Below are 14,247 nucleotides of genomic sequence, written 5' to 3'. Positions count from 1 at the left end.
AAAGGGGAACAAAGAGATGTCAAACAGACTGTACTAAAAGGCTTGATTCCTTATTCCCTTCTGTCAGGAAATGAGGAAAAGGGAAAGGTTGGTTGAAAGGACAGGTTTTGGGTAGGTCAAGGAGAGAGGGAGCAAATGGAATAGTACTGCAAGAGGGAAGCAAATAGTGACTAGGGTTTAGAGAGGGGGGATGGAAGACGTTTGGTCAGTATTTTCTCTGATTCAGTAGTTACTCCCTTATTATGTGTATGGGCAAAAGGCAGTCCATGTTCTAGTATGTCTTCTCCTTAATGCTAAGGGCTAACTCTGTCCCCCTAAATCCAGTGGTTGACTGCATTTGGTATTCTGTGAGGCACAAGTCGTGTTGAATATGCAGACCTCTCCCAAGTTGTTTTCTTTTGGAACTTAATTCTGAGACTTTGAAACTAGAGAGGTCCTCTTGGAAGAGCATCTCCAGGTGACTGCTTCTTGCTCTGCAGGAGGAAGACTCATACATCTTCTCCCCAGACTGTGCCCTGGAACCGTCCCCAGCCATCAGAAGAGAGACAGCCTTCCTGTCAGGGGATTGTGGAAGCCAAGTTTTCCAGTTCCTCGTCCTCTAACCATTCAGACAACTTTTTCCGAACAGGAAGCAGTCCCCTGGAAGTTCCCAAAACCAGGTGAGATGTTTGAAGACAGCAGATTAGCTGCTGGTGGAGCCGTCTGTGCTGCTTCTTTGGTCCCAAGTCTAGGAGGGGGCAGGAGCATGCGGTGTCCTTCCCCTCTTAGCTTGTTCTGCTGTTCAGGTGATTTTTGAGAAGTGTATATTTTATCATCTCAAAGAAGTCCAATTGATGTGAAAACCAAATAAACAATTGGAAGGTGGTCATGACGAGATAGTTTCAAAGGTGATCTCTTCAGAAAAAGGCATCAGTATGGGTGTTTGTCCCCTTCCCTCAGGACAGAGATCTGATAATGTGCTGGTCGTAGCTTGAGGCCTAAGATTATGAAAAACAAGCTTTCTGTGATGAAACAGTGTCTTCAGGGCCTGGATGCCCAGCTTCAGCTGTGCCTCGGGCAGGTGACTTCTCTCAGGCCTCCACCTTTGTAACTTTGAAAAGAGGTGGCTGAACTAAAGAATGTCTCTCTTCCCTCCCAGTAGAGGGAAGGTAAATCCAAGATTAGACCCAGTAAGAGAGCTGGATAGCAGGGATGTGGCTGGCTGGTGAAGGAGCACAGGGAGTGACAGAAAAACAATGTGTTAAGGAACTTATTAGCTAGATACATGAAAGGGACAGTTCGATACACTGAATGGGCATAAAAATGGGAACTGAAGTGTTTCTCAAGGAAATGCTAGTATGGTTAATGTCTGATTTAATCTCCAAGAGGTTGAAGAGCATTTGACTCTTGCCAGCTTCTCATCCTGCTTGCCATTCTAAATTCCTTCTTCCCCTTCATGCTTTTCCCTAACGTGATCAGTTTGAGAAGTCAGTATGACATTTCTGTTCCCTTTGCTACCCTGACTTTAACAGATCTACATCCTCCTTCCTGGCTTTTCCTTGGCCCCTACATGGGGACAGTGGACAGATTGTCAAGTCCATAACCCCTGAGTTCAGATTTCAGAAAATTAGTGTGATTGGTGCCTCCAGATTGAACTCTACCAAAGGATCCTCTGTACCTACAGTTAAGGATTAATTTTTAACAGAGAACACTAATGTGGGTTAAAGAACTGGATAATCTTGGTCGTCTTATGTTCTGTGTAAGTCTATTAAACTTGTCCTGTCTAACCTTCCTCCCTGTAGAAGGTTTGGGATTGGGATGACTGGAGAGGAGGGAATTGAGACGAGCATGAAAAGAGAGCCAAGGTGAGGCAAGTAAAGTAGCCACTGCCACTACCACTTCTGCTTTCTACCTTCCCAGGTTGTCCTGGGGGTGGAATTGGGGTCCTTTATCTGGTGCCCAACAAGAGTAACGCTGTCTCCTGTGGAGTTTGCAAGTGTGTTGTCTTTGATTTTTGATGGGAATACCATGCAGTGGAGCCACAATCTTTTAAGAGCTCTGTTGACCAAACTGACAGTGGGAATGGGTTTTGTAAGACTGCGTTTACTAAAATTTTATTCACTTAAATCATAGTGATATTAGGTCAAGAGAAAGTAAAATCAAATCTTCACTCTTCATCATTGGCATGGTTCCTGATAACAGCTCCTCATCGATAAACATTTATTTTTCCCTAATGCCTTAATTTAAAAAAAAAAAAAAAACAACCAACCCATCAGACCCTTAGTGAATCCATTCATAAAAGTATACTATGTAGATGCTATGATACATATATATGATACTATATAGAGTTTTACATATTACATGATAATATACATCCATGTGTGTATACATATAACATATATGAGGGGCAGTTAGTAAATCAGATTTCTCTGTCCCTTAAAATGGGAGTCCATTTTTTCTAATCAAAATAAAGCTTTTCATTGATTTAGCTTCTGGAAGAGAAGAATCTGCATGCTGTTCTCCTCTGCTGATCATGCTGTTAGCAGCAGCATTGGAGCCCATGTTCAGGGTGGGACTGAATCTGTAATCAGGGGGCTGCCTCCCGAGGGGAGGAGTCCCTGTGCACTCATTCTGGCCCAGGAACTTTGGCTGCATGTTTTATGTTACACTTGTTGGCTCTTCTGTCAGGATCTTTTCAGTGACCAGCATGATGTCTCTTGTGACAAGTGACCCCTGCCAGAAATCCAGGCTGCTATCTCTAAGCTGGGATCTGAAGGTTATTGGCCTAGGGTTGCCAGTAGTCCTTGTGATCTGGATCTTTTGTCTTTTTGCCAGTGCCCCTTAGCTAATTTGTTTTTATAGACAGAGGTTAGTTTCTGCTGGCCTTTCTGGGAGTATCTTTTACCCTCTACAAACGTTAGGCTATCTCACTGCCCTGATTAATAGACCAGATTAGATGGTCAGAAATGTGCCTTGATTATGAAAGACCTGAAGACTTTGCTGGCTATAAAAACCTCCTGGAGAGTACCAAAAAATCTTTCAGGCCCTGTCCTTAGTTTGATACCTATGTTCTTCTGGGCCTGGAGGATTGATTTTGTGCCTCTGACTTGTTTGTGTCACAGAATTGGAAGGGATCCCAACAGTCATGTTGTCCAGTCAGACCAAGAGTTCCTATGATAACACATCCAACAAGGGTCCTACAGACTGTGCTTGAAGTCTGTTAAGGCTGCAATAGCCACCACCTCTCACTTGAGGGTTTCTGGAACTGCCAGATAGTCTTTCCTTCTGTCTGACCTAAGTTTGCCACCTTTCAACTTCTACCCTTTGCTCTAAGTTCTGCTCAAATAGAACTAGTCTGACTGTGGAAGTACTGGAAGAGATCTAGCATGCCTTCTTCTCCCCCAGTTTGGTCCAGGCAAAATTATCATCCTGAGTCACCTTAGTCTGTCCTCATTTAGCACAGACTAAATTCTTAGTATAACTTGGATAATAATTGTTGCAATAGTTAACACTTACACAGTTCTTACTTTGTGCCAAGCACTCTGCTAACAGTTTTGCAGTTATTTCATTTGATCCCTACAACATCCCTGGGAGGTAGGTGCAATGATTATCCCCATTTTACGGATAAAGATACTGAAGCAAACAGAAGTTAAATGACTTGCCATGGGGCAGCTAGTTAGTGGCTGAGGGCAGATTTGAACTTGAGTCTTCCTGACTCTAGGGCCAGTGCTCTATCCTGCACTCTATAGAGGGGCTGCTGGAAAGAGGAAGATAACTCATGTGACCTTGGGTAAGTCACAACCTTTTGAACTAAAGTTTTACTGATCTGAGGATTTGAATTAGAGACTCTATAGGGTTCTTTCCACTTCAAACCTATAATCCTACTTCTACAGTAGGATGATTTTTTTTTTTTTTTTTTGTAAATCTTCTATCCTGCATTATGAATACATGTCAGTGAGGGAGAGTTTAAATGCCATTCTGTTCAACACGTTTGAGGTGAATTTAGAAGGTTCTTCTCAAACTCTTGTCACTGGGAGCTTTCAAGCAGAGGCTTGGTGCCCACTGATCAGCAGGGCCAGTTCTGGGAGATTCTCACTTGGTGGGAGTTTGATTAGATCATTTCTGAGTTGCCTACTCCCAACTCAACACAAGACCTAAGTTGTGGAGGGAATTTTGCCTCTAAGTCAGGGATCTTTCAAAGGCTCTTGTTACCCCACTGTACAGTGAGGGAGAGAGAGGGAATGATGACTGGACTAGATCTGATTGCGCTTTTTTTTTTCCAACTTTGATATTTTATGGTTTGTTTTTTTTTTTGTTTGTTTTTTTAACAAGCGTTCTCTTGTGAGGATCAATATATTAATAATGAGGTCCTTGACACAAAATATTTGCCTGCCTATAGGTGCATCATTGTACTAACCAAACAATTGGGAGGCATATATTTTTTTAAATAGATCTTTGTATGTTAGAAAGGAACTTTGCTGTCTGCCTTCAAAGGTGTAAAGCTTCACATTTGAAGGACATGAACTCTCAAGACAATATTTACCCTTTTGTTTGCAGCTCTGAAAAAGGTTGCTAGGAGAGAGTTTAGGCTTTCGTTAAAATGAGGTTATTTGGACTTCATTCACTGTGTAGGCTTTCCATTGCTCTGGCTGATCAACTGCTGGCTGCACTTACAGGTAAGAAATACCTCTCAGCTCTGCTGCCAAGAAAGAAAAGGAGCCAACAAAGATTATTTTCTCCCTTCAGAGTCTCTTTTTCTATTGTTCTAATAACATAAAATCTTTTGGTGCTAACAATCGAGGGTTTCCAAAACCCAAAGCTCAGAAACTGTCTGAAAGATGTTCACAACTTCTGGACTAGAACACTGTGACCCTGTTTAAACAACTTCACTTGGAGTTCTGATTATCTGAAGTTCCACGATCCATCTTGCCAGTAGCTAGAACAGTTCTTTTCATCCTCTTGTGAGTGAGATCTCTTTTTAATCTTTAGACTTAGCTACTGTAATCTAGTGTGATGCCTTAGATTGCCTCTGCTCTGCTAGGGAAGCACTATATCTTGGAGCTCCTGCAAAACAAACTGACACAGATTTGTGATCCTCCATGAGGATGAGGCTGGAAGAGCTCATTTGGAATTCTCATTATCAGCATTACTTGGAAATCATAAATTTTTCTGTTAAGCAACTTTTTAAAAATGGGGGGAGAGAGGCAGGAATTTGGCCTCCTGAGGTCACATCACCCTGTTGCTCATGTTCCAGTGCAGTCTCATCCTCTGCTGTTCTTTCCTTTCTGTTTTTACCTGCTATATTGCTAATGACTGCTGTGATACCAGGGAAACAGAAGACAAGCTGTTGATGGGGCACGTGACTGGTCACTAGAACAGTAGGTCTCAGCTAAATCGAGTTCACGGTCTTTCTCCTGAGTGTCCCTCTGATTCATGTAGAATTTGCCTTGTCTTGGAATATAATTTGACTCAAACATTGAAGTACGATGCACAGTATCTACACTGGGCATAATACAAAGGGAACATGTTCAGCCCTTAAAGAAGCTAATTCTGTATGTGCTAATTTTGATGTGTTCAAAATTTCAGAATTTTTCACTGGCAATTAGGGATGGCTAAAATTCCTGAGTATTTAATTTTTCCCCAGTTACATGTGAACAACAATTTTTAACATTTGTTTTTAAAACTTGAAGTTCTAAATTCTCTCCCTTCCTACCTCCACACTCCCTACCCCCATTGAAAAAGTAAGTAATTTATATACGTGTAGTCATGCGAAACATATCCATAATAGTCATGTTGTGAAAGAAAACATAGATTAAAAAAAAAAACTCAAGAAAAATAAAGTGGGGGGAAAAAACCAATAGTTGCACCAATCTGTATTCAGATCCCCTCAGTTCTTTCCCTGTGGATTCTTAATCTTAAGCCCTTCAGAGTTGTCGTGGATCATTGTATTGCTGAGAATAGCTAAGTCATTCACAGCTGATCATCGTACAGTATTGCTGTTACTTTGTACACAATACATTTCACTTTGCATTAGTTCATATAAGTCTTTTCAGGTTTTTCTGAGAGCATCCTGCTCATCATTTCTTATAGCACAATAATAGTATTCCATCATAGTCACATCCCAAAATTTGCCAATTCCCTAACTGATGTGCCTTCCCTCAATTTCCAATTCTTTACCCCCAAAAAAGAGCTACTGTAAATGTTTTTTTGTACGTATAGGTCCTTTTCCTTTTTATTTTTTATCTCTTAGGATATAGAACTAGTGGTATTGCTATATCAAAGGGTATGTATGTATGGTTTTATAGCCCTTTAGGCATAGTTCCAAATTGCTCTATAGAATGGTTGAATCAGTTCACAACTCTGACAGCAGCACATTAATGTCTCATTTTTCCCACATCCCTGCCAACATTTGTCATTTACCTTTTACGTCCTATTATCTAACTTAATAGATATGAGGGTAGTACCTCAGAATTGCTTTAACATGCATTTCTCCAATCATTAGTGAGTTAGAATATTTTTTCATACGATTATAGATAGCTTCAATTACTCCATCTGAAAATTGATTGTATCTTTTGATTATCAATTGGAGAATGGCTCTTATTTTTATAAATTTGACAGTTTTCTGTATGTTAGAGAAATGAGACCTACATACGAGAAGCTTGCTTCAATTTTTTTTCACGGTTACTATTGCTAACTGTATTTCCCTTCATCATATTTTCCTACGTCCATTTATTATATTTTCTCTCTTCTTTCACCCTGTCCCTCCTCAAAAGTGCTCTGCTTCTGATTACCCCTTCCCCTGTTCTGTCCTCCATTCTACCACCACCACCCCTCTTCTTATCCCCTTCCCCTTCTATTTGCCTGTAGGGTAAGATAGATTTCTAAACCCCATTGCCTTGTGTATCTTATTCCCCAGTTACATGTAAAAATAATTTTTAAAATTTGGAGTTCCAAAGTCTCACCCTTCCTCTCTCTACCCAGTTTCACTGAGAAACCAAGCAATTCAAAATAGGTTAGTTATACATGTGTAGTCATGTAAAACATTTCCATAAAGCCATACTGTTTCCTTTCACCCTGTCCCTCCTCAAAAGTGTTTGCTTCTGATTATCCCCCACTCCCAGTTAATCCTCCCTTCTATCATCCCCCCCATCCCCTTCACCCCTACCAATTGTGAGTGTGTGTGTTAGTGCCCTTATTAAGCCAGTTCTGATGAAATTAAGGTTCACTCATTCCCTCTCACCTGCCTTCTCTTCCCTTCCATTGTAAAAGCTTTTTCTTGCCTCTTTTATGTGAGATATTTTACCCCATTCTACCTTTCCCTTTCTCCTTCTCCCTGTACATTCCTGTATCACCCCTTAATTTTATTTTTTAAATATCATCCCTTCACATTCAACTCACCCTGTGCCCTCTATATGTATTCCCTCCAGCTACCCTAATAATAAGAAAGGTCTCATGAGTTATAAGTATCATCTTTCCACATAGGAATGTAATGTCAATTTTTTCCCCTCATGAACAACACTCAGTTTTGCTGGGTAGGTGATTCTTGGTTTTAATCTGCTTCTAGTGTGCAGGGCTTACTGTCCCAGGCTTCAGAGGTTTTGTGCAGCTCTTTTCAGCCACCACAGCTGCCAGTGATTCAGTCCCCTGAGAGGCTTTACTCCAGGTTTTCTGGGACCCTTCCTGCACTGGACTGTGCTCTTCTCTCAGCCTGGTGCAACAGACCTTTCCTATCAACCTTCCAGGTTGTCTTGGGCTGGAGATTTGTTTCACTCTCTCTTTTTGTGGATTCTGCTGCTATAGAATTTGTTTAGAGTCATTTTTTACAGATATTTGGAAGGGTTTGAGAGAGAGCTCTGGCGAGTCCCTGCTTGTGCTCCACTGTCTTGGCTCCACCCCTGTTTTCTTATTTTTAGCAACTAGCTCTTTCATCAAGAAGATTGAGGCTAACAAACCAACTCTGTTTTCAAATATCCCATAATAGTGGAGGAATGTTTGTAGCAGAAAGCACTTAACCAAAGACTTTGACTCTTTATTTAGCTATACTAAAACCCAAGCCAGTGCAGCCACATTGGTGCTGGATTTCTTTACTTGGAGAAAAAACAGAGTTCTCAAGAAACTTATTGGCCTACAAAATTATGGCCAAAGCCTCTTGTAGAATTTCTAACATCTGCCAAGTTTTTCAAAACCGAAGGCTTAAGTGTTTTTTGTGACTCCATGGAGAATCACTATGAGTACCCAGATGAGCACAACTCTGATTGGAGAATCATAGGGAATTGGTAGTCACAGAGTAGTCCAGCTCCAGAAGTGGAGAAGATCTGCTAATTCTGCACCAGCTTAATGGAAGTTATACTTGAACTCTTAAGGTCTTGGTCAGACAGTACTCACTGGTTCCTCACTAGGCATGATGTATGTCTGCCAAATGGCCCAAACTGGATACTTGGCCAATTAAGTGGATTTTTCTTTTCTTTTTTTTTCTTCCCTTTTTTTTTTTTTGTAATTACCTTACCTTCACTTTATTGCCAGTGTCTAAAAGGAAGCACTTCTTCCTTCTCAAATATGGTTGAATTGCTCTGACATAGGTTGCCTACTATGTTGAGCTAACAGAACATAATATCTCCTAGCTTTAGTCTTAACAGCTGTCTCCCCAACCCCTGTGCAGAGCACTTCTCTACCTGGGCAAGAGTAGAGTTATTCCAGAAGGGGCAGATGTGGGAAGATGGGGTACGCTAGATTTAAGGGAAGGAATACATCCATTTCTCGTCCTGGCTTTAGAATTGTTTTTTGTTGGGTGGGGTCTGTATCGCTAGCCTCTTAGGATTAAAATGGTTACAAGGAAAACGCTGAGACTATCCACATGACATTTATTCAACAATCGTGGGCCAAGAGCAAATGCAGCTCTGCTAGGCTTGTTCTGTCCTTGTTTCTGAGGTCCAGAAATCCTTCCTACAGTTCTTGTTCTTTTAGCTGTATGCTAAGTGTGGCTGAGCCACAGTGACAGTAATGAGAGTAAAAAGAAGGACATCAAAGAATTCTCTCCTCTAAGGACCTGCAACTGCACTGATGAGGCTGGGCCCAGATGGTACAGACCTTGTTTGAATTCTACCCATACACACTAGCCACACCTGCCCTCACTGGGTTTCACCCAGAAGGTAGATAATAAAGAGAGCTGTCCTGGTGGTTTCAATGAGGGGTAAACTGAGCTGGGGAGGGGCTGCTTATTTATCCATAACAATCTTTTCCCCTAGCTCCCCAAAATAAAGCTGTCACTCAGTCTCCATGACTTTCATTATGACTATCCTTGCAAATGGGCCAACCCAGATGCTGGGGTTATTGCTTCTAAATATGACCTAGCTTTTGGAAGGGCTAGTAAATTGCCTGTACAAATGAACAATAATCAAGTCTTAGGAAGAACCTAAAGTCATGTTTTCTGCCTCTCTTTGCTGTCTTGGTTGCACAGAGGCAGGCAGCCTTCTCTCAGTAGGATGTTCTATGGGCCCTAAGTCTCTTTATCACTATCCTATGCTCTTTACCATATGGCTTCACACGTTGTATCCCAGGATGGTGAAAACCATTTCTTAGGTGAAAAAGACTTCAGCTTATTTCCTTCTGATGCTGTTGAAAGACCTCTCTGAAATCACAGGATGCCAAGTCTCCCTCCTTGATTCTGCCTGAGTCTGTGATGTGTCATTCTGCTGCCAAATCAGCCAGGAGTTTCTCTGACTTGTCAGTGCAATCTTTTTCAGTCATCCAGTCAAGATGCTAGCCACCTCTTGTATCCATGTAGCCATTGATTTGGGGGTTAGTGTCTTTGGTTTCCTGGGTGATCTTGTCCGATCATGTTGTTCTACCAGGCTTCTCTATGTCAGAATTCCTTGCATGAGGCCTTCCTTTATTTAAGCCCTTCCTATAGGATCAGCTTTCTCAGCTACTATCCATCTGGCTTCTTTTCACTTTGATGGAGATACTGGAGTTTCTCTGATCTTTCCAAGAGCCTTGATGCCCAGAACTGATTTAACCTTCTTCCCCTTGCTCTATCTAACCTTGGCCACCTTGATGGGGCTTAGAAGAAGCAGGCATGTGACTGATTGGCACTGATCGCACCATCTCCCCTCTCTCTTGTTTCTCTGCCCCAGATCAGAGGACCACTCCTTGCCTGGATCCTCCATCTCTACAGACTATGGCAGCTGGCAGATGGTAACAGGCTGTGGCAGTATTCAGGAGCGGGCAATCCTGACCACAGACTCCTCTCTCCCTTTCAGCTTCTCGGATGAGCTCCCTAACAGTTGTCTGTAAGTGCATTGAGGATGCTGCCCTACCTGTGCTGGAGCTAGTGCATGTAGAAGGAGCTTATCTGAATCTTACCTGCTTCTGAATGAAGTGTGTTCTGTTCCTGACTCCTCTTTGGTACCTGCCTGGAAAGTGTTTTCGTGTAATGTTAAATTCCCCCTCCTAGCTTCTGAAGCCTATCAGCAGCTTTCTCAGTGGGGGTGTTCCCCAAGGGAAATTTCTGTAAGCTACAACTATAGAGAGTTCTATTTCTGTTCCAGCCTTTGCATGATAGAATCTTTTGAAGGAAAGGAATGTGGGAGAGTGAAGGCAAGCATGTGGCTTAGGCCAGACATGAGAGGAAGCTAATTTGGAACTTGGGCTAGATGTGTTTGTTTTTTTTCCCTAACTTGCAGTTAGATTAATTTTGCCCCCAAATTCATCTTTGCAGAAGACAGTCCAAGAAACACACTGGTTCTGTTATATAGAACATAGGTCACCTGTTTCAAAGGGCCTAATGTTTCCAAACTCCTTATGGTTCCTGGATTTTGGGAGCCTAGGTAGGATGGAAGGCTGACCGAGAGCAGCAAAAATAACCTCCTCTTCCTAGTAAGTCTCCTCATTAATTGGGAGTGTAGCTAATGGCTCTTATCCTTGGCCCTTCAGCTCTTCAAGTAAGGCTGTTGGCTGTTGGTCTGGAGCTTTTTCTTAAGGCTGTATAGGTGTTATAAAACTGTCCTCATGCCCCTGAGGGCTGAGGAGGGCTCTTCTAGAAGAGATTGTCTTCCTATTTGGGGAAGCTGGAAAGGGAGTGTGATCTCTTAGACAGCCTTGTAGGCCCTTCCTACCTCCAGTTTAGCCACTCACCCTTCCAGTCACATCCCTTTGCCCTTCAAAGGAAAGATCAACTGTTTAACCACTGTGTCCTATGTAAGATTAAATTCCTCCATGGGGAAAACTTGGACATGATCTTTGGAAAGAATGTTCTTGCCTGTGTATCAGTCTAAGGAGGAGGAATCAGAGAGCCTCTAGATGGCTGCCTTTTAGTCAACATTGTCTTATCCCAGTTCCCCACCCCTCCACCTCCAAACGTGAATACTCTTGTTTTCTTCGTTTTCTACCCCTGCATCTCTCAGGGGGAGAGGAGGAGCTCCCCTGGTGTGTGGAGCAGGGGCTACTCAGGTGCTCCATGATTGTAAATGTCAGCAGAACCAAGGATTCCTCATTGCCAGAAGATATGACTAGTAAAATTCTGGTCACTTAGAGTTTACCCTCCCTGACCTTGGTTTAGAAGCTCATACTGGATGACTTTTAGAAAGGCTTGAGTCAGGTTGTTTTGAGAAGCAAAAGCAAGTGGGTATTTGGGGCTGTCCTCCAGCTGCATGGGCATAGAATCATCTTGGAAGGAGAGTCAGCACTTGGAAACTACAAAAGAATGAAAGTGACAAATCTCTTCTTTGCATTTCTTCCATACCTTTAATAGGTGAGTCCTTTCCTAAGTCCTTCGACGCTTTTCCTCTTCTGTAGTAAAATCTTGCAGCTTTTGAACAGAAAAGAGCCACCTACAATTTAGCAGCCTTAAAAGGCGGGAAATCTTTATAACTAATAGAAAGCATCTGTGTAGCTCTGATGAGATCTGGGGTTCTGGTCTTTAAAAAAAAATTATTAATCTGCTTAAACCTTTTAAAAGGATTGCCTTGTTTACTCAGCTAGAATAGAGCAGTTTCTGGGATTTCCTGAGAAAGTTGTACAAAATTTTATTTTCCCCATCCCAGTTTCTAAATGGAAGAGAATCCTTAGTACTGCTGTACTTTTCTCCCATGATTGCCTTCAGTAAATTGTCAGTAGACATCCTGTTTTCCTCATCCTTGGACTCTGTTTTCTGGTTGGAGAGCTAGTAGGTCTTGAGGTTTAAATGGAATGAGACATTTCATGATAGTGTTCAGTGCCCATGAGACTTCTGCGAGGAATCAAAATGGAAACCATATAATGACTCTTGTCTTACCTGTCTTACCCAGCCTTTTAAGAAGCTCTCACGGCAGCTTCATCATTGACATGCTGTGTGTACTTGGGCAGAACACTTAAATTTGGTGAAACAAGAGCAGTCATCCTGTTCTTGTAATATAGGAGGAGCATAAAAATAGCTTATATGTGTGCACCTCCTGAAATTGTCATGTATTGGGAAGTAACCATTTTCTACCTGTTAAGTAATGTGCTAAGTATCTTGCAGATAAGAAGCAGATGTGCCCTAAGTGAAACTTTCAGGTTATTGGAAAGGCAGTTCTATGGGCAAGTTTCAGTTCCAAAGAAGCCATCCACTGGAGGGGAAAAGTGTCTTTTAGATTGTCTTAATTTGTCCATATTCTCTTAAGTATAACTATACGTGCTAAGCAGTAGAGACTTTTATTCTTCTCTGTCTTCTTTTTTCCTCCGTCACTTTATTGCCCATCTCAAACATCTTTTCCTTATGGTTCAGGGGTCCCAGAAGGGAAACTAGGCATTGGGGAAACATGATCTGCGTGCCATCTTGTAGGGTGGGCACTCTCCTAGCTGGAGAGTTCCATTTATAGCTAAGCTAGGACATAGCATGTGGTGCTGATAGTCTCCTCTCTTGGGTATTCTGTTTGCCAGGGCATAGTGTGTTGTTCCTAATTCCCTTATTTCTTCTTAGAAGGGACTTGAAAAGCTTGGTATTATTGTGATGAAATTTTCATGTCCCCAGTGACTTGGTGCCTGAGGATGGAGTTTGCATATCACAAGCTGATGTAAAATGAAATTTCCATGCAAAGCTTGCTCTTTGTAGAAGTCTGAATTCTGGATGCGTGTTTTACCCTCTTGAATTGGGAATGTGGTGACGGAGGGAGAACTGGCTGCTCTTTCATTAACAACAAGGAGGCTGTACTCCTTCCTCTGAGGGTGGGGTAGAAAGGAATCTTAGGGGCCTAACTTGAAACTGTCACAAGAATGCCTAGAGACAAAGATGGCAGAAGCTGCTTTTTTTTCCCCTTGCCTGTCATTCTCCTCTATCTTTGTGCCAGCAGACTGGTGACCCATACTTCATTCATCAGCCCCATCACAGCAGTGGCCTTATGAAAAGGCAGCCTCCAGATTTCTGCTGCCTTTTCTCTGATCCCAATCCTTGGAAGCTGAGGATGGTCTGTTTTTCCTCATCCTTCACCAAATATAAGGCCAGAACACAGGGCAGGAGAGCGTTTAAGAGGCAGATCTGATCTTAAACAATTTGGTCTCTGCCTTCCTTACAGGGTAGTTGTGAGAAAACAAATCTTGCAGAAGGGAGGGTTGTTAATGGTGCAGTGCGTGAGCCTTAAATCTGAGAGGTGGAATATAGATAGTCCTATAGGCGAGCAGGAATGTAAACTCAATTCCTGTCCTGCCTCTTCCCCTTCTTCCCCCATCATGTTATCCCTCAAAGTAATGGTTTCCTCTTGTCATGAAATAACTACAGTTTGAGAATAAAATGTCTCTTCCCCCCCCCACTCCCCATTTGAGCCAGAAATGACTTGACACCGAATTGGAAAACCAGTTTTGTAGAGAAAGGTCAACATGCTAATAAAAGTGTAGTATGAATTCCCTTTTAGAGGAGGTTTGGAAAGCTGTCAGGAGCAGCCCTCAGGGGTCTGCAGGTAAGACCCTCATGCGGTAAATGCTCAGGTACCTGAAGCTGACTCAATCTTGGTCCCACATAACTCACAACAAGAGGGTTGTCCCGGGGACCTTTGGGCCTAGGCTTGGGGGAAATCCTGGTATCTCCTATTGGTTGGGGTCCTGTTCATTATCCTTCAATGCCTAATGATTGTATTGTTTGCTCACCATGAGGTAAGAAGTCTTTCCCTGGATAAATAGCATCTCCTAAAGAAGGAACAATTGAGACCCAGGGTCATTCCAGCTCTAGAAGACTGGAAAAGGATTGTGTCCCTAGTTTTTGTTAGTGCACATCTGGGATGACTGTGAGAGACTTGGTAGCAAAGCCTTTTTTTCCTT

At 42.3% G+C, this 14,247-nt stretch overlaps 1 protein-coding gene across 5 annotated transcripts in view; it reads left to right on the top strand.

Moving 5' to 3' along the window:
- MTMR14 (myotubularin related protein 14) overlaps window positions 1-14,247 on the top strand; it is a 54,102-nt gene that overhangs the window by 38,970 nt on the left and 885 nt on the right. For 3 of the 5 annotated variants that reach the window (XM_072598569.1, XM_072598568.1, XM_072598566.1), the window contains 2 exons: window positions 480-659; window positions 10,113-10,268. In XM_072598569.1, coding sequence (XP_072454670.1) covers window positions 480-659; window positions 10,113-10,268 — 336 coding nt within the window. The remainder of the gene's footprint in view (window positions 1-479; window positions 660-10,112; window positions 10,269-14,247) is intronic. The other 2 variants (XM_072598571.1, XM_072598570.1) reach the window with 1 other exon arrangement.

The sequence above is a fragment of the Notamacropus eugenii genome, chromosome 3 (genome assembly GCF_028372415.1).
Source record: "Notamacropus eugenii isolate mMacEug1 chromosome 3, mMacEug1.pri_v2, whole genome shotgun sequence".
Classification (NCBI taxonomy): Eukaryota; Metazoa; Chordata; class Mammalia; order Diprotodontia; family Macropodidae; genus Notamacropus; species Notamacropus eugenii.
Note: the sequence above shows the minus strand (reverse complement) of the source record. Positions and strands in the feature narration are given on the sequence as shown.